The 19812-nt window shown below is 37.7% G+C and overlaps 1 protein-coding gene across 18 annotated transcripts in view; it reads right to left on the bottom strand.

Annotated features, from left to right (window-relative positions):
- The window catches only part of PARD3 (par-3 family cell polarity regulator), a 668633-nt gene that overhangs the window by 405961 nt on the left and 242860 nt on the right, over positions 1 to 19812 (bottom strand). For all 18 annotated transcript variants that reach the window (XM_056131187.1, XM_056131203.1, XM_056131194.1 and 15 more), the window contains exon 3: positions 4915 to 5095. Coding sequence is in view for 17 of the 18 variants with exons in the window: in XM_056131203.1 (XP_055987178.1) it covers positions 4915 to 5095 (181 nt within the window). In the remaining variant the exon portion in view is untranslated. The remainder of the gene's footprint in view (positions 1 to 4914; positions 5096 to 19812) is intronic.

Here is a 19812-nt window from a genome sequence, read left to right as displayed (position 1 = left end):
TGATAGCCAAATATTCTACTATACAAAATAGAAGGTATGTATTTAAAATTTTAAAAATATGGGCCAGAATTATAGAACAGTGGGTAGGGCACTTGCCTCACAAGTTCAGCATGTAGCTTGGACAGAGTTAGAATAATCAAGGGATCCTTTTGTAATAAGTATCCCACTTACCTCTATAAATATGGTTTCTCAAAAACAATGTTTTATTCTGGAAATATTTAATAATTTTCAGTGGAAACACTAATTGTTTTGAAAGCCCTACTTAAAAAGATACCATCATAATAAGTTTTTAAATAGTTAATGAGACAAAAAGACACTGAGCAGACTATTTATAAAAATAGAAATCTACTTCACAGTCTACAGGAACCATCTGATGACACTAACCTGCTACCTGCAATAATCAGTTCATGAAGAATACTATCTGTAACAATCAGTTCAGGAAGTCACAAAGGAATATTTGTAACTATTAGCGAAATAGAAAGCACAATTAATTACTCACAACTTCCCTAATTTTGGATCCTGTTTCCAATGTAGGAACTATCGAAAGAAAACCAAATAACCTAACCAGTCACAGAAAAAAACCTAACCAGTCACAGAAAACCCTATTTCTAGGTACTCACCTGCAGCATGCCAACAGTTTTGATTAAGGGAGGGAGGGAGGGTGGGAAGGAGGGAAGGTGGGAAGGTAGGAAGGCATACATTACAGGAAACTTAAATATATTTTCTTTGCACCAGAGAAATATAAAAATATGATTAATAAAAGATTTTCAAGCCCCAAAATAACATACATATTTTATATCTGCCATACAAAATACAGAAATTGGAAGAAAAAGAATGAAAAAACCATTCAAGATATTCAAGTTTCTTATGCATGTATATGTTTGCTCGAGCAGGCAACAGTAACGTCTCCATTGTGAGACTTGTTGTTACTGTTTTTGGCAAATTGAATACACCATGGGGAGCTTGCCAGGCTCTGCCGTGCGGGTGGGAATACTCTTGGTAGCTTGCCGGGCTTTCCGAGAGGGACAAAGCAATCAAACCAGGGTGGGCCGTGCGCAAGGGAAATGCCCTACCCACTGTGCTATCATCGCTCCAGTCAAGTATATGTTTACTATTGAAAAATATCTTTATTAAGAATAATTTTAAACACAGTAAAATTAAATAGTATAGTGAATCCCAAGAAACTAATAAACTTATCTGTTTCACCACTTCCCAATCTCTTTTATTTTGGAGCATATTTCAACACCATAATTTTAACCATATATATTTTAGTATATATGAAAGCTCTTCTACAAAAGAATTTGATTATATTTCCATATCCAAAGAAATAATTATTTAATAGCAAATATCCAAATACTGCCCATCTTGGGATATGAATGTCATTCTTTATGTTGCTCATTTGAAGTTGGGATTTAAACAAACCCACACTCAACCAATCTGTAAATTTCCTCTTCATCTCTTCTTACCCATTGCCACTCGAATATCAAACAAGTTTGGTCATTTGTCTAGTACAATTTCCCAATCTTAACTTAGCCGCCAGCATTCCCACGCTGACACTACACTTCCCAGTCCCCTGTATTTCCTATAAATTGGCAGTTAACTCTAGATGTTTGATCAAGTTTATGCTTCATTTTCTTTGGTCAAAACTTGATAGAAGTTGTTTTAATCTGCTTCAGGATGTACACAATACTTGTACTTCTTAATTTGTTTTATATTACCAATGACTAATATTTAATGCCGAGATCCATAATTTCTTCAGGGGTTGCAAATAGTGCAAATATTCTAATCCTATCCTAATTTTTAATACACTGGAATATTTTTATTTTAAGAACTTGTATCTATTATTTGATACTCTGGTGATGCAATTCAGACTGCATATGTGAACCTTTTGTCAGTTTTACAAATAACAAGATGGTTGGCCAGCATCTTTTACTCTGCTTACCTGTCATTAAGAGCTTCCTCACTGTTGTAACTGTCCTTACTGACGTTCTAATCAGTCCTCCTGAGCTCTTGGACACTCTCTAACATCTGTCCTAGCTTCTTTTCAGTCCTGGCATATTTTCAGTCATGCCAGGATGATACAGGCTCATCATCTATTCCTGTTCCAACCTGGATCCAACCATTTCTCCAAGGAGCTCAGTATACTCACATTTTATAGAAGTGCTAGTTCCAAAACACACTCAGTACAACAAGAATGTAAAATAAGTAATTTTTGACATTTAGAAAAACATTTTTCTTCTAATTATTATATTTACTCATATATTCTGCTTAATATTATGTATAGTTGCTGTCTGTTTACTGATATAAGCGACTGAACACCTAGTGTGGATAGTATCATTGGCTAGAGTATATTTCTTTAGTATTCACTGTGAAAATAATATGAGGAAAGCTTGTTTAACTTACAAAATTTTCTTAAGCTTTGCTTTAGGCATCTTCCCATATCTGCTAATTGCCTATGAGCACAATGAGCCATTAATTCAGGGTTTCTTCCACCTCATTTGATGATGGATAGTTCTGAGATACCTTGTGGCTTCCTGACTGTTTAGCAGCATCCTTGGTTTCAGTCCGTTGCCAACAGACACCGTCACCTTCACCAGATGTGAAACCAAAGACATCACCAGTGGTGAATATCATTCAGTTGAGAACCACTGTGCTAATCAAGTATTCTCCTTTTCTACAAGAAAACTTAACATTAAAATACATTTAACTTATTAAAAGCATAAATTGATTTTTTTTGTTTGTTTCTTTTGACTGGGGGCCAAATCCAGTTGTACAAAAGACTTACTCCTGGTATGTTTGGGGAACCATATGCCAGAGACCAAAACTGGGTCAACTACATGAAAGGTAAGCACCCTAGGTGTTATAATATCACTTTAACCTCCTAAAGAAACTGATCTTAAATCAAGAGTTTCATATATTAAATCCATATAAGCTTTATCTTTATACTCAAACTTAAATCTATTGTTGGATTTGGAAGGAAAATTGTTCCCAACAAACTTTTCTCAGCTTTTGTCAACACTTTAGGGAAAATGGGAGAGAACTGAATATATTCCTTAGAAAACTTAAAATAGGAAAGCAATCATTTTCTTTCTTCAAGAAAAAAAAATCAGTTTATCTGAAATTCCTTATTAACCATAGCCTTTATATATATATATATATATATATATATATATACATAAAAAGTACTTTGTCTGCCCGGAGGGGAAAGGGTGTTGCTCCCTTCCACCCTCCTCCCTCTGGAAAGAAAGATGGCGGCCACATGGGAGCCTTGTGGACAGCAGGTATGAGCCTGAGGTGTGGGGGCGACTAAAACCTCATGGGAAGGGGGGGCGTTCCGGTCCGTCCTTCACGCCCTACCGAGGTCACCAGCTGCCCCCCGCGAGCGGCTCTCCAGCACAGCCACAGCCCGAGAAGCACAAGGACTTAATGCAGAACCCGGCAGCTTGGAGCAGAAAAGTGAACGGACTATGCGTTAATCCAGGCCATCATGTCTGTCCGGAGGGGAAAGGGTGTTGCCCCATTCGCCCTTTCCTCTCTGGAAAGAAAGATGGCGGCCTCATGGGAGCCTTGTGGACAGCAGGTATGAGCCGGGGGTGTGGGGGCGACTAAAACCTCATGGGAACGGGGGCGTTTCGGTCCACCCTTCACGCCCTACCGAGGCCAACAGTTGCCACCCACGAGCGGCTCTCCAGCACGGCCACGACTCCAAAGCACAGAAACCAATTTCTTAACTATCTGACTTTCAGTAGAAATACTTCCAGGGTCAATAAGTAAAATAGCAGAAATCCAAAACCAACATTTAATTCTTGAACCCAGCTGTAGAAAGCAAATCACTTCACAATGCTTTTTCAGCATGTCTGATTGGGGGGGGTGGCGGGGGGAGGCCCTCCCGTTGATCGTCAATTTGCTCGAGCGGGCCCAGTAACGTCTCCATTGGAGACTTTGTTGTTACTGTGTCTGGCATATCGAATACTCTCGGTAGCTTGCCGGGCTCTCCGAGAGGGGCGGAGGAATCGAACTCGGGTTGGCCATGTTGGCCACTTGTAAGGCAAACACCCTACCCGCTGTGCTATCGCTCTAAATAATAGTGGTGAATCTTTTACTGAAACAATGAATCTAATCAAAGCAGATAGAGTGTTAACTAGAATTCATCTGCCTCACAGGGACTGGGAGGGGTGGGGGATGGGGTTTTATTGGGGTTCTTCATGGTAAAAAAATAAGTATTGGTAAAGGGAAATGTGTCTGATATTTGCATGACTGAGACCTAAACCTGAAAGCTTTGTAACCTTTCCCACAGCGATTCAATAAATAAATAAATAAATAAATAAATAAGTACTTTAGTTTTCTAAGTAAATAGCAAACAGAATTCTTCCATCCAACTACCTAGAATTTGCATACTCTGGGTACTAAGGTGCCAAACATAAATGCAAGATGTCCTTTCAATATACTTCCTTCCCCAGGGATGGTACCTAGTGGCATCTCTTTCAGATGACTGAAGAAAACAGAAACTGAGGTTCTCTTCTTCCTCTGCTCCTCAGATAAAGTTCAAATAATATTTGTAATCAAGCTGACTGTCAAAAGAACTATGTAATATTTTAATGTGAAGGTCTTTGACTAGTTGTTTTAGTCCTTGCTTTCAAAGGAAAATATATAAAAAGAAAAATTCCAGCAATATAACTTTTACATTGAGTGAGGAATGAAATGTATGTTGATCTAAAGTAAGCCCAATCTGCTAAAATGTAACAAATCTTTCCTATCTCTCTAGCAAAAGACATTTGCCCAGGTTCTAAACTTAATCAGTTTTTTGATAAAAACAGATAATGAGTTCCATTTACAGGAGCACAGCTGAATAACAAATGCTGGCATCCTTGTAAATTAAGATGAAATGTGCAAAAAAGAAAGAAGTTCACTTACTTGCTCGAAGGACTGAAGGTGTGACCTCGATTTCACTTGTTGCTTGATAAGGCTGAAAGGCTGAAACATTGTTGGCACCAAGCTCACTGCCAAATATCTCTGGACTTTGAGTGCCTGTGGAGCTGGCACTGGTGCCATCCCCTCCATGATGTGGATCTTGTTCATCAAACACTGCTACCAGCTGTAAATAAAAGGTAAATTTTTGTTATAAAAAAGACATTCATATTTATACCAAAACATACAACTATTTGACATACATTCAAGAACAACAACAACAACAAAAAAACTATTAATATTTATGTACCCAGAAATTTTATTTAGGAAGCAAATTTCCAATAAATAATACCTTACTGACATTTGATGTTACTTTTCAAAGTCTTAAACTTCCAACCTAAAAAACTGTATGGGCAAAAAATGATAAAATGGTTTTGTATCATAGAATGCTAAGGGAGAGGGAATTGACTGAATTTGTTTTATAAAGGATGCAGTAAGTGAGAAAAAAGATGTGTTTATATTCACATATGAAACAAACTATATACAGAACAAAGCACATGTCGCCAGCCTTCACAGAAAAAGAGGATATTAGGGGCCAAAGTAAAAGTACAGTGTGTAAGGAAACTTGTCTTGCATGTAACAGACCTAGGTTTGATCCCTGACATGCACCAGAAGTGATCACTGAGCATAGAGCCAGGAGTACAGCCAGGTGTAGCCCAATACCCCACCCAAAAGGATATTCAAAATTATGCTACTATCTGCTCATTTATGCATAAAAAATAGAGGAAAATAAAATAACATATTCACACTGGTCGCCTATACTGAATTTATAGAAACTGATTTGAAAGAGTGAATGGGAATAAACAGCACATAATTGCATGATACTTTTCTCAATATAGTTCTCAAGTACATTGACTCTTGAACCATAGTTATGATTCAGATACCTAAAACAAACAAAATCAAGGGGGTATGGTGCCAGCAGCAGGTCAATCTGTACCTGTGAGGTGAGTGCATCAGCAGCCTCATGGTGCCTTTAGACTTCCAGATACTCCCAAATTGCTGCTGTGCCTTTGGCCAGACCCCAAAAACTTAGGGCAAAGTTTACCAAGAAAGTAAATGGCCAAAAGTTAGGTATGTGGGAGACACCCAAAAACCACCTCCGGCACAGCTATATAATTGGAGGCAAGGCTTCTCTGGTTCCTGATTGAACTGCTTAAGGGCCATGATCCCTGAGATGCAGAAACAAATCTCAAAACCCAGCAGCTTTTGGCAGAAATGTGTCTGAACCACTCAGTAGGTTACTGTTGCCAGGCCACCCCAGGGGGAAAGGGTGCTGTCCCTCTGCCTGCTCCCTCTTGGCGGCCTAGTGGCCGCCATCCTCCAGAGGCCACTAGACAGTCAGGTTTGAGCCTGCAATGAGGAGACAAGTGGAGCCTCACGGGATGGGGGTGGAGCCGGCCCTTTCCTCCCCACCCCAAGACCACAAGTCACCGCCCACAAATGGCCTCTCTGGCTCCTGATCAAGCTGCTTAATGGCCGTGATCCCAGAGACTCAGGAACAAATCTCAGAACCCAGTAGGTTATGGCAAGAAATCCCTCCAGATTTAATTGTTAAATTTTGGAATTTCAAAATCACACGGCCACTACTGCAGCCGTGTGGCATCATATGTTATTCATAACCAGTAATAGAAAACAAATTGTCTACTGTTGCCTTTTCGGCAGATCTGAGTGTTGGGGTAAAATCCCAAATAATAATGGTGGGTGTGGTGTCGAAATGTTGAGTGTAGTCAAAGTACTGAGAGAGTAATTTGGAAATCATCTGCCGTACAGGTAGGGGGAGTGTGTGAGGTTAGGGTATACTGGGGATTTTGGTGGTGGACAGTGGGCACTGGTGAAGGTATGGGTGTTTCATTGCATGACAGAGACTTAAACCCGAAAGCTTTGTAACTGCTCTCACAGTGATTCAATAAATAAAATTATAAAAAATCAAAAAAAAAAAGGTGGGATTCATGCACAATTCAATCAGCCTAATCAGTGGCTGAGTAAATAGCAGTACTCCTACATTAAAAAAAAATCATAATCACAATGATAGTAAGGATTACAAAGTGAGGGGGTGGTTTGTTAGGCAAATCTGAAACAAAGGACAAAAAAATAAGTCAATGGTATAAATGAACATGTGAACACACTGAAGGCATTTGGGAAGGAAAGAACAGAGTAAATTTGGGAAACCATGTTAGCTGTTTATTTAACAATAAGTAGTAGAGCTGGGGGAGGAGACAGACACTAACACCAAGTGGACAGAGATGCATTGCATGTAGCTGACCCAGCTTCAATCCCCAGCACCACATGGTACCAGGTGTAGCCCTGCTGGCCCTGTTAGCTAAGAATAATTGTGGGGCCATGGGTCTCTGAAGCACTATGTGTAGCCCACTCATACCCCTAAAATTGCCACTGAAATTCTGGATTCTGATGAGTATTTTGTTTCTCCTAAGAGTACAGTTCAGAATTCTCATACTACTACTACTCCCACCGCCAGCACCTTAGGACAAGTCCATGTTTTTTAAATTCTCACACTACCCACCACGAACACACACATATACACAGAATCAATCTCACAGTTCAAAAATAGAAGGCAAAGCTAGACTGTAATCCTTTGATTGAAATTAATTTCAGGCATTAATAAGAATTCATGGGTCTTATAATAAGGCAAGTAGGCAGGCATGGAGAGAAGTGTGAAGAGGTGTTATTGCACTGTGGCACACAAATATATTTCTCAGCTTTGACCTCTAACAGGGTCAAGTGAAACTGCAATGTCAATGAATACACGTGCCCAGATCTTGGTGTGGATACATGTATTTATTCTACCATTTTCCAATGAATAGACTTAACTCCTTGAAAAAATGTTAATTACAGGATGTGAGCAGAAACATAAGTCCACAACAATTTATGTTGTTGCTATAAAGTAGGAAAATAAGGTGCAACCAGATGGAGATCAATGGCCTAAGTTAGGACAACTTGTAAAAAAATACGATAGCACTGTACTGTGATTCAAAAAATAATCTAATCTTTGAATACATTTGATTTACATAAGCAAATAAATAGCAGAGAATGGACATCTCTTCCACACAACAGCATGCCAATTCATAGAGAATGAAGGAAACATAAATGTTCATTTGCCAACCTCCACAGCAATCGCGATTTCAGACAAGATCTACCAATGGATACTATGATTACTGAATGCATATCTCAGAATACAAGATACATTTCAGTTTAAAAAGAGTAAAGTAGAATCTATCATCGCTGGGGAGAAATTTGGCCCTTTTCCAATGTGAACATTAGCAGTTCATTTCCAAACTCTGTGAACTGCTTTGATAATTTAAGTAAAAAGTCGTAATAATTTTTAAAATAATATTTTAAAATACAAGAATTCAAAACCCCAACTACAGTTATAGCAGGATCCCTTTCAAATCAAAGAGCAAAATACTTCTAACCAAAAAAAAAACAAAACCTGGTTTCATTCATTTAGAATCCTTTATCTAGAAAATCAAGCTTAGCTTTCCAAGGGAAGAGAACCAGAATCTATCCAAAACAAATCACTTGTTTTATCTGCAATTATAGATTTTTCAATATCAATGCTTTTTCAATATCAGTCCAAAAAGGAAATTAAATATGCAGAATATTTGTTACTATAATTCTCATTTCATAGAGAATTCCATCATTACCAATCAATTCATATAGAGGGAGGGAGACAAACAGGAAGCTCAGAACCCTGATGTACTACCATATAATTCGCTCATTAAGTAATGTGGAAAAATTATAACTGGTTAGAAAATGAAAGTACTAAGTGGTAAGCAGATAAAGTCTTATGAGAAATTCTAACAGGGTCAGGAAACTTTTTTCTCAAAAGATCAGATATTAAATATTTTTGACGCTGTACAATCTTTTTTTTTTCTTTTTTATTAGTGAAACGACATGAGGTACAGTTGTAGATTTACAAATTTTTGTGCTTGGATCTCGGTCATACCCCGATCAAATACCCATCCCTCCACCAGTGCCCATTTTCCACCACCAGGATAATATCCCTCCCACCCCATCCTCCCATCCCCCCATCCCCCCCTGCTACTGTGGCAGGGCATTCCCCCCTGTTCTCTCTCTCCTCCTGGGCGCTGTGATCAGCCAGAGAGGCATTGAGTGGCGAACATGTTCAGTCCAGTCTACTTTCAACCTGCATCTCCCCTCCTGGGAGGATCCTCCAAACACCCTACACTTGGTGTTCCCCTTTCTATCTGAATTGTCCTTTCCCCTACAATACCCAGCTGGCCTCTAAGTTATGGAGTAATTCTCCTGGTGTTGCTCTCAGCTATTCTTGGGTATTAATCTCATATTTTATTATTTTATATCCCCCAGATGAATGCTATCTTTCTATGTCTATCCCTCTCTTTCTGACTCATTTCGCTTAGCATGATACTTTCCATATTGTACCACTTGTATGTAAAGTTCATGACTTCATCTTTTCTAAGAGCCACATAGTACTCTATTGTGTAGATGTACCAAAGTTTCTTTAACCAGTCATCTGTTCTTGGGCACTCAGGTCTCTTCCAGTTTCTGGCTACTGTAAAGAGTGCTGCAATGAACAAACAAGTGCAGATGTCACTTCGGCTACACGTTTTTGCCTCTCTGGGATATATTCCCAGGAGTGGTATCGCTGGGTCAAATGGGAGCTCAATTTCTAATTTTTTGAGGAACGTCCATACTGTTTTCCAGAAGGGCTGAACCAGTGGACATTCCCACCAACAGTGAAGGAGTGTCCCTTTCTCGCCACATCCGCGCCAGCAACGGTTGCTTTTGTTCTTTTGAATGTGGGCCAGTCTCTGAGGTGTGAGATGGTATCTCATTGTGGTTTTGATCTGCATCTCCCTGATGATTAATGATGTAGAGCATTTTCTCATGTGCTTTTTTGCCATTCGGATTTCTTCTTTGAGAAAGTTTCTGTTCATTTCATTGCCCCATTTTTTGATGGGGTTGGATGTTTTCTTCTTGTGGAGTTCAACCAGTATTTTGTATATCCTTGATATCAATCCCTTGTCAGATGTGTATTCGGCGAATATTCTTTCCCATTCTGCAGGCTGTCTTTGTATTTTGGTCACTGTTTCTTTGGAGGTACAGAAGCTTCTTAGTTTAAGATAGTCCCATTTATCTATCTCTGTTTTCACTTGCTCAGCCAGTGGCGTGTCATCTTTGAACATACCATTAGCCTCAATGTCATGGAGGGTTTTGCCAACTTTGTCTTCAATGTATCTTATGGTTTCTGGTCTGATGTTGAGGTCTTTAATCCATTTTGATCTTACCTTTGTACATGGTGTTAGGCAGAGTTCTGAGCCCATTTTTTTGCATGTAGCCGTCCAGTGATGCCAGCACAATTTGTTAAAGAGGCTTTCCTTACTCCACTTCACATTTCTTGCACCTTTATCAAAGATTATATGATCATATGATTGGGGGGTGATGTCAGTGTATTCAACTCTGTTCCATTGGTCTGCAGTTCTGCCTTTGTTCCAGTACCATGCTGTTTTGATTATTACCGCTTTGTAGTAAAGTTTGAAGTTCGGGAGGTTGATTCCTCCCATTTTCTTTTTCCCCAGAATTGCTTTAGCTATTCGTGGGGGTTTATTGTTCCATATAAATTTCAGGAGTGTTTTCTCCATTTCTTTGAAGAACGTCATGGGTATCCTTATAGGGATTGCATTGAATTTGTACAGTGCTTTCGGTAGTATTGCCATTTTGACAATGTTCAGTCTTCCGACCCATGAGCAGGGGATGTCTTTCCATTTCCTCATGTCCCCTTTTATTTCCTGAAGTAGCGTTTTGTAGTTTTCTTTGTACAGGTCCTTTACTTCCTTAGTTAGGCTGATTCCTAGGTACTTGATTTTCTGGGGCACAATTGTGAACGGGATTGATTTTTTCATGTAGCTTTCCTCTCTCTCACTGTTTGCATATAGGAAAGCCATGGACTTTTGGGTATTGATTTTATAACCTGCAACTTTACTATACAAGTCTATTGTTTCTAGGAGTTTTTTGGTGGAGGTTATTGGGTTCTCTAAGTATAGTATCATATCATCTGCGAATAGTGAGAGCTTTATTTCTTCCTTTCCTACCTGAATGCCCTTAATGTCTTTTTCTTGCCTAATTGCTATTGCAAGTACTTCCAGTACTATATTGAACAGCAGTGGAGAGAGTGGGCATCCTTGTCTCATCCCTGATCTTAGAGGGAAGGCTCTCAGTTTTTCCCCATTGAGGATGATGCTTGCTATAGGCTTGTGGTAGATGGGGTTGAGGAAAGTCCCCTCTATGCCCATTTTGGCTAGGGTTTTCATCATAAAGGGGTGCTGGATCTTGTCAAATGCTTTCTCTGCATCTATTGATATGATCATATGCTTTTTATCTTTTCTTTTGTTGATATGATGGATTATGTTGATTGATTTCCGAATGTTAAACCATCCTTGCATCCCTGGGATGAATCCTACTTGGTCATGGTGTATGATCTTTTAGATGAGTAGTTGGATTCTATTTGCTAGTAGTTTGTTGAGGATCTTTGCATCTGTGTTCATCAGGGATATCGGCCTGTAGTTCTCTTTCTTTGTGTTATCTCTGTCTGCTTTTGGTATCAGTGTGATATTTGCTTCATAGAAACTGTTCGGAAGTGTGTTTGATATTTCAATTTCATGGAAAAGCTTAAAGAGGATTGGGAGTAAGTCTTCTTTAAAGATTTGGAAGAATTCACTGGTGAATCCATCCGGGCCAGGACTTTTGTGCTTGGGGAGACTTTTTATTACCATTTCAATTTCCTTGATGGTGATAGGTCTGTTCAGGTATTCCAGGTCTTCTTGGTTCAGCCTTGGGAGTCTGTAGGAGTCTAGGAATTTATCCATTTCCTCGAGGTTTTGATGTTCTGTGGCATAAAGCTTTTCAAAGTACTCCCTGAGGATCCTTTGAATTTCTGTAGTTTCTGTTGTAATGACCCCCTTTTCATTTCTGATTCGGTTTATTAGGGTTTTCTCTCTCCCTTTCTTTGTGAGTTTTGCTAGGGGCTTATCGATTTTGTTAATTTTCTCAAAGAACCAGCTCTTGGTTTCATTGATCTTTCAGATTGTTTTCTGGGTTTCCATCTCGTTAATCTCTGCTCTGAGTTTTATTATTTCCTTCCTCCTGTTAGGGTTGTGCTCCTTTTGTTGGTCCTTCTCCAAGTTCTTAAGCTGTGAGGTTAGTTTATTTATGTGGGCTCGCTCCTCCTTCCTGAGGAATGCTTGTAGAGCTATAAACTTTCCTCTTAAGACTGCTTTTGCTGTGTCCCATAGGTTTTGGTAACTCGTGTCCTCATTTTCATTCGTTTCTAGGAATCTTTTGATTTCCTCTTTAATTTCCTGTCTAAGCCACTCGTTGTTTAATAGCGCACTGTTTAATTTCCATGTGTTTAATTTGACACTGTACAATCTTAATTATTTTTACCAACTAGTCATAGTAGTGGGCTAGAGCGATAGCACAGCGGGTAAGATGTTTGCCTTGCAAGCGGCCAACATGGCCGACCCGAGTTCGATTCCTCCGCCCCTCCGTCAGAGAGCCCAGCAAGCTACGGAGAGTATCTCTTCAGCATGGCAAAGCCTGGCAAGCTACCCATGACAAATTTGATATGCCAAACACAGTAACAACAAGTCTCACAATGGAGACGTTACTGGATCTGCTCAAGCAAATAGGTGAACAACGGGAGGACACTGACAGTGACAGTCACAGTCACAGTAGTATGAAAGCAGTCACATATAATGCATAAACAAATCTGCATGACTATATTTAAATAAAACTTTATTCACAAAGTGACTGATGATAGTTTTATGCAACAGTGGACTGTACATCCCTTTAGAAACAAACAATTTAAAATATTCATGTAGTAACCATGATAAACTAATAATACTTATTTCAAATTTCTTTAGTGAAATTTTAAATTTCTATACTTGATTTTAGTATCATATGAGTTTTCACAAGGTATGCAGCTTACTATGCATTTTAAAGACATTAAATTTTGACATTTTGATGCTTAACTGGAAGTAAATGTAATTCAAGTTTTGTCATTAACTTTTCACAATGTGTTCTCTCAAGAATCAAGTAACGCAAACTGTGAATGGAGATTGAAAATTATAAAAACTGAGTCTTTAAATGCCACACACGATGGAAGAACTTATACATGTATATTAATTTCAATAATTATCTCCAGCACTTTTATAAAACATAAGTATTATGAAATCTGGACTGCATCATGAACAAATGCTGTTTGAATTTCAGTGGCAGAATCACAGTTGGTGATTTGTAATATGCCAATAACACAATTCTACAGTCTACAGCTTTCCTTTAAACCAAAATTTAAATGCCAGGTGCAGATATAAAGTAATTTTGTGTAGAATTTGGGAGGATATATAATTTTAGAAAATCTACAAGAATATGCACAGTAACACAGCAAAAGAAAAGGAGACCCTCACCATAACATCACATATTAAAAATCTCTATCATGCCCTTCAAAAAAATAAGAAGGGGAATGTCTGCTTTTAAATTTGTGAAACGTGACTCAAGTTCTTATTAACAGATGGAATCTTCACTGCTGCCCATGAGTAAATCATTTTTGAAAGTTCATTTTTATTTTTAATAGTTATTACTTAATCTCTTCCTGACCCATTTACTCGTTGTCTTCATGAGAAAAGACAAGCTAAATTTAGGATCAAACGCATGATAAATTAAACTTGACCATGCAATTCCCACTTCTGTATCTATCTTTCAAACACCAGAGGATGCAAACGAAAATCTAAAATATTAAAATCACATACAAACACTTATAAGCCATTTAGATCAAAAGTGGCCCCTCTTTAATGGGTAAATTCTACGTTGAAAGCTCACAACTGCATGAAGAAAAGTTACTAAGAGCAAAGAAATCAGTATTAGAGAAACTTACATTAAAAACAGCTCAAATCATATTCTTGGATAACAATTTCTAAATAAATCCACTGCCCTCTATGCCACTTCCTAGCCTTACTTTCCATATCTCCCGGGCTGGTATGTGTGTGTGTGTGTTTGGGGGGTTGGGGGGGAGGCACGGCAGGGGAGCTCTTGCAGATGCTCAAAGCCCCCCCTCTAACTCTATATATATAAAAAAAGAGAAAAACTTTTATATTACACTTAAAGAGAATTGAGACTCAGATTAATTTGATCAGGATTTAACTATAAATAAGTATAAAGAAATCTGAGATTGAACATCACATCTATCTTAATTTGACCAGAATTTAAGTATGAATAAGTACAGAATGAATGTGAGATTGAACATCAAATCTACCTCTCTTCAAATATCCTATTTCTCCCAATTCTCACACTCCTAGAACACTAACAGCATAACCCACTGGAAAAACTGCACTCTTTATTATCTACAAATCTTTGAGTAGGATTCTGTTCATCCTTGATTAAACAAAGGTAATAACACACTTTACCATATTTATATAATTATAATACCACAACCTATTCTTTTCTGAACATAGTCGAAGGTAAACAAAATGATTACAAACAATTCCATACAGTGGTATCACTAAGTATTAATCAGAAGGAAATTTTAAAGGAACGAAAATGCACTGCATTTTTTTTCAATCAAATGGACATCACTGACTGAAATCAGTTATTTGTCTAAGTGTAGACTCAAAGAGAACACATACTTTGCCCACCCTCAGAAGTCACATGCTTCCAGTCTTTGAGCAATCTTTCTGGTTTTGCTGATTTCCTGTCTTTGTATACAAACTAGACATAACCAGAGTAAGTTGATTATGACTCAAATTAAAGTTCTTTACACTTTTATATGTGGAAACATTAGACTTTAATATAAAGATTTAAAAATTTTTACAATTTTTTAGAAAGGCATCCTATCCTTTTGGGGGGAATGAAGAAAGTACACAGCATATGGGGGGGGGGGGGGAATTAAAATCCCAATGAAGTTAAGATGCCTTTTAGACCACCTTCTTTATTTACAAAAGGAACTTGAGTAGCCTCAGTGGGTAAGCCAGATTCTGCCACTCAATGCCTCTCTTGCAAAACACAGGACCCAAAAGAAGAGAGAGAGAACGAGGGGGAATGCCCTGCCACAGAGGCAGGGTGGGATGGGGGGGGGGGGGGGGAAGAATGCTGGGACCCATGGTGGTGGAGGATGGGTGCTGGTGGAGGGATGGGTACTTGATCATTGTATAACTGAAACCCAAGCACAAAAATTTGTAAGTCTATAACTGTACCTTATGGTGTTTCACTAATAAAAAAAGAATAAAAAAAAAAGAAAGAAAATTTTAGATAAAAAGAAAAGAAAAGAAAGAAAGAAAATCAGCAACAAAAACAAAGGAATAAGTACAGTGTACTAAATTGTCCTAGCAAGAAATTTGGTTTAAAAAAATTTTCCACATTCTTCAAAATAGTATTTTGATGGTGTATTTCATGACTGGACTTAGGATTTTGTCACAAGATATAAAGTTCTGAGCAATGAATGGAAGATTTCATGGACAAGATAAAGAAAGTACAGTCAAAATGTGAGAGAAACTGCAAAGTGCAGTAGAGTTCTAAAAGCTAACAATAGAATTTAAGTAGTTGGAGAAAGATGTTTTACTATTGAAGTGAGACTGCTCCATTAACAAATAATTCTAAATTCTCATTAGTCCAAAAATGAGTTTCTTCACATAGATCCATGGGGGGTAAAGTTGGAGGGAAGAGAGCTGTTTTCCTCAGGGATATACTTTAAAAAAAAAAAAACAGTAGATTTTATTTAGGTTCCAGAATTGCTTTTTAATTTTCTCTTCCTTCATTTATTTATTTTTTTTTCTTGTTTTGATGGTCATACTTGGTGGTGATCAGGGACTACTCCTAGTTTTGTGCTCAGAAGATCAAATACTACTACGGATTGCCCCCAGTCTTCTCGTTCAAATCACAGACTCCAGTTTTTTGAAGTTACTGTCCTAGGCCCTATAGCATCCTTTTAAATTTTTCAGTTATATTTATCTCCCATAAAGTACATTTTAAAAATATTTGGCATATCAAAGGTAACCAGACACTAGCCTAGTTTTCTATATTGCCAAAGGGTATTAATAATCCTAAGAAATCAATTTTCAATAGGTCCATTTCAAACCATGTATCATATAGTTGAAAACAAGACATTCAGCTCCCTGTAAAGAAGACAATATCATCATACATTCCTACCCGTGGATAGATAAAAGCCACCTTTCCCACAGAGGTAATAGTTCCCTTTAAGAAGGCAATATTATTTTGGCCTTAGATGCCTAATAAAGACATTATGCTTCACCAGGAAATCACAGTGAAATATATTCACCTATGACACTCCCCAGTCCTGATGCTTGCATTTCAGAGTTCAAATTTAATTCTACTGGCCCTTAGGGTGACACACTCCATCACACACTGAGCCTTCAGACTAATTAGGTTCCAATTTAAGAGTTATGTTCAACTAATAGCCTTGAGTATGTCAACCACAAACCACAATGAAAATATGCAAATACTATAGCCATAAGCTAGCTGGCCAACTTATCAGAGAGTCTGCAAGTCATCTTCCCACCTCGTGCCACGCTTTCATTTGCACCTATCCCAGAGGTTGCAAGTACTTCACAGCACTGTGCATGCATTAATAAAAATTAAAAAATCACGACTGCAGAGTGAGATGGTGGCCTTCATTGTAATTTCATCTTGAACACATGCAACTTTTGCTTTAAGAAAGGATGCTAAACTGGGATCAAAGCACATGTAATGATGTAATGAGTAATAATTATGTGGATAGGGAAGAAAACTATAAAATCAATTTGTAAGCTTTCAATGACTGAACTTACATTAATGACATAGATACAACACTAAATCCTTAGTCATTCTCTAAGCCTTACTTGCTCTCATGGTTCATTAAAAACTAATTTAAAGAGAGCTACTGTTTTACTGGACGAGTAAGCAAAACTACACTAAAAGAATATCTTTGGGCCAACGATCTTTTGTCATCGCAATAATACAAGCTATAAAAAATAAAAGTAAAACTACAAAAAGAGAATCTCAAGACTTCCATCAAATAAAAACTTCAAATGCTTTATGTGCAAGACTAATTCTGTGATTCATTAACATTTAATAATTCTATTGCTTGATTTAAAAAGGCAAAAATCCTTAAGAAAGGAACTCTAAAATATCATAAGAATACTAATGGTTCAATTTCCATACAGAATAAAAATGGCTAAGAGCTGTCTATTTCCTGCACTGCACTCGGGTCTGGTCCATATCTGCCTTGATTAGGTCCAAACCCTGACCCACAGGTCTAAGAGATAAGAAGCTAGCCTAGAAACAGAGCACCACAGATGCCAATGGGCAGGACCTGCCCTCTAGCTTATCTGGAATCTTAGGAGTCCATCAAAGCAAAGTTGCTTGATTGAGTTCCTTGAATAAAAAGTGTCTTTAGCCCCTTAAATAGCCAAACCAAGTAATTCAGGACCTATTCCAAAGACCTGATAAAAGGATTCCATAACCTCATACCACCCCCAAATCCTTCTTTCATCAGATAACTAACCAGCAACACTACAAATGCTTCTATGAAAGGAAAGTAATTCAATTTAAGCCTTAAGTCAGAATCACATTTTTCTTAGTTATAGAATTTATATCAGGTGCCTGAAAGTACAGGAGAGAAATCAACCTAAGTTTCAATCATATCAAAAATCTTAGATATTCATATATTCTCCAGAATTAACCAAAAGCTGGTACTGTTAATGAACACATGACAAATGAATCATTACTAAAACTTTGTTACAGTCAAACCTGGAAAAACTATAATACTTTATTTTTTGTTAATCAGTAGTGGAAACTTTCCCATCCTAAGATAGGAATTTGAAACATCACTTATTTAGTTATGATTTTTTGCAAATTATATATAAATTAAAACCACTAGAATTTCTAAGAAAACTTAGCTATGCTTTCAATCAATACAAGATAGTAGTAACCAGAAACATCTCAAAACATATTAGACCTAAAGATGACAAAATAGAAAGAAGCAGACCATCAGCTCAGGTATTTAAAAACAAAATAATATTTCCAACTCAAAGAATTATCTTTGTTTCCAAGGCAACTAGCCATGTGTATAGTGGATCCACTTGGGAGATTACTGGGGACCCCAGAGATTACTTCCTCTACTGGCTTAACAATTTAAACCAAAAGTCTACTGATAAGTGAACTTTCATATAAGTGTATAAGTATATAAACTTATAAGTGTATATATAAGATATAAGTGTATGTGTCTGGGGGGGAGGAAGAACAATATGTCTTAAAAGAAGGAGGAAATTCAGATGATTCTATTAAGATGCTAAGAAGTCAGATGAGAAGAGGAAAAAACTAATGAAAATTAGACAGAAGGAATGGGAATTGCTGTTAAACAAGGATTTATTTTTTAAGATAAGACAGCAAACTGACTACTTCTATTCACTCAAAGCCCAGAATGAAAGTTCAATTTACAGTGAAACATAATAAGTCAGCATTTATCCTGACAAACAAGCCAATATTAGCAAAAGATCAAAGTTCAATAAATTTGTTTTGTAAAATATAACTTATGTTACATTTCAAAATGCCTTTAGTTTAATTTGCATGCAAAAAAGAAAAAGAGCATGATTTTAAAATTTCCACCCCAGAGGCAGAGATGAAAAACTTCAAACATTTTTCAGTCCTTTTTTTCTGCACTCATTATTTCAATACCTTTTACAAAGGAGAGATAACGGTGTCCTTGACACTAGCCTAAATTATCTTCAGTATGCAATACAATGCTGATTAAATTAGGCTTATTTTAATCAGCTGGCAGGTTTATTCAAAAACTAAATAATAATTCTTTATAGCAACTCTTCATTAGTATAACCTGTTTAGCAATTTTTTAAGAAAACACAGAACAAATCCTAATTGGTCTGTCAATCCTTTCCCCACAATATTTGACAGATAGAAGAAATAACGTGCAAGTTAAACATTCCCCTGTCCAGAAATTTCCTTAATAAAGAAATTTAATGCAAATTTTTTGAAATCCAGTGTCACCTAATGGATTTATCCAAGCACAGAGTTTAGAGCTTTGAATTTTTAGGTAAATTTATTCTAAAGCAGAAAGAATCACAAACTTATTTGGGCAGGGAGTGGGGGTGGGACTGGAAGGAACATTCAGCACCCTTTTGAAAGTCTACTTCCTTAGATAAAACAAACAGAAAGCACCTCCACACTGTACCCAGGATACTACTCATGCCCCCCTACTCACCCCCACCATCGTCCCAACAATTCACACTGCTCGAAAGTATGCTTTCATTTCTTTCTCACAGAAGCTTCCCCAAAAGGACCCGGAACCATGACAGCCAACCACTTCTCATTGGCCAGTCCACTGCGTTTCACTCATCACATCACAGTGAGGCCTCCTTCCCCAGGGGTCCTCTACCTGCAGGTCCCCAGATGCCAGTCCCTGAGCAGACATCAGCACTCTGTTTCTCACTGCTGTGTAAGACAACACATTATTTAATTATGACAAACTGCTCAAGTGGTTACTGCATATATGAAAGACTCATAAATTTAGTTATTAAGCTTTTTTTGAGACCATCTCAAGCAAACGAGACATTAACAGAGGAAGATGGAGGACAACTGAATAAAACTCCATCCTAAGAACTGTGGGGCATCCTTGATTGTCCAGGATTCAACCTGCATTCTTTCTGCAGAAGGTTTTAAGGAGGACAGAGAAAAACTGGATGGATAAACACTCAAAGCTCGTTAGTCCAATAATGAAGAAGTCATGAGGGTCTACACTAATGGAAAGGCACTGAAGTGAAAAAGACAATTAAAATGTGT

The sequence above is a fragment of the Sorex fumeus genome, unplaced genomic scaffold, assembly GCF_029834395.1.
Source record: "Sorex fumeus unplaced genomic scaffold, SorFum_2.1 ptg000007l, whole genome shotgun sequence".
NCBI classification, from domain to species: domain Eukaryota; kingdom Metazoa; phylum Chordata; class Mammalia; order Eulipotyphla; family Soricidae; genus Sorex; species Sorex fumeus.
Note: the sequence above shows the minus strand (reverse complement) of the source record. Positions and strands in the feature narration are given on the sequence as shown.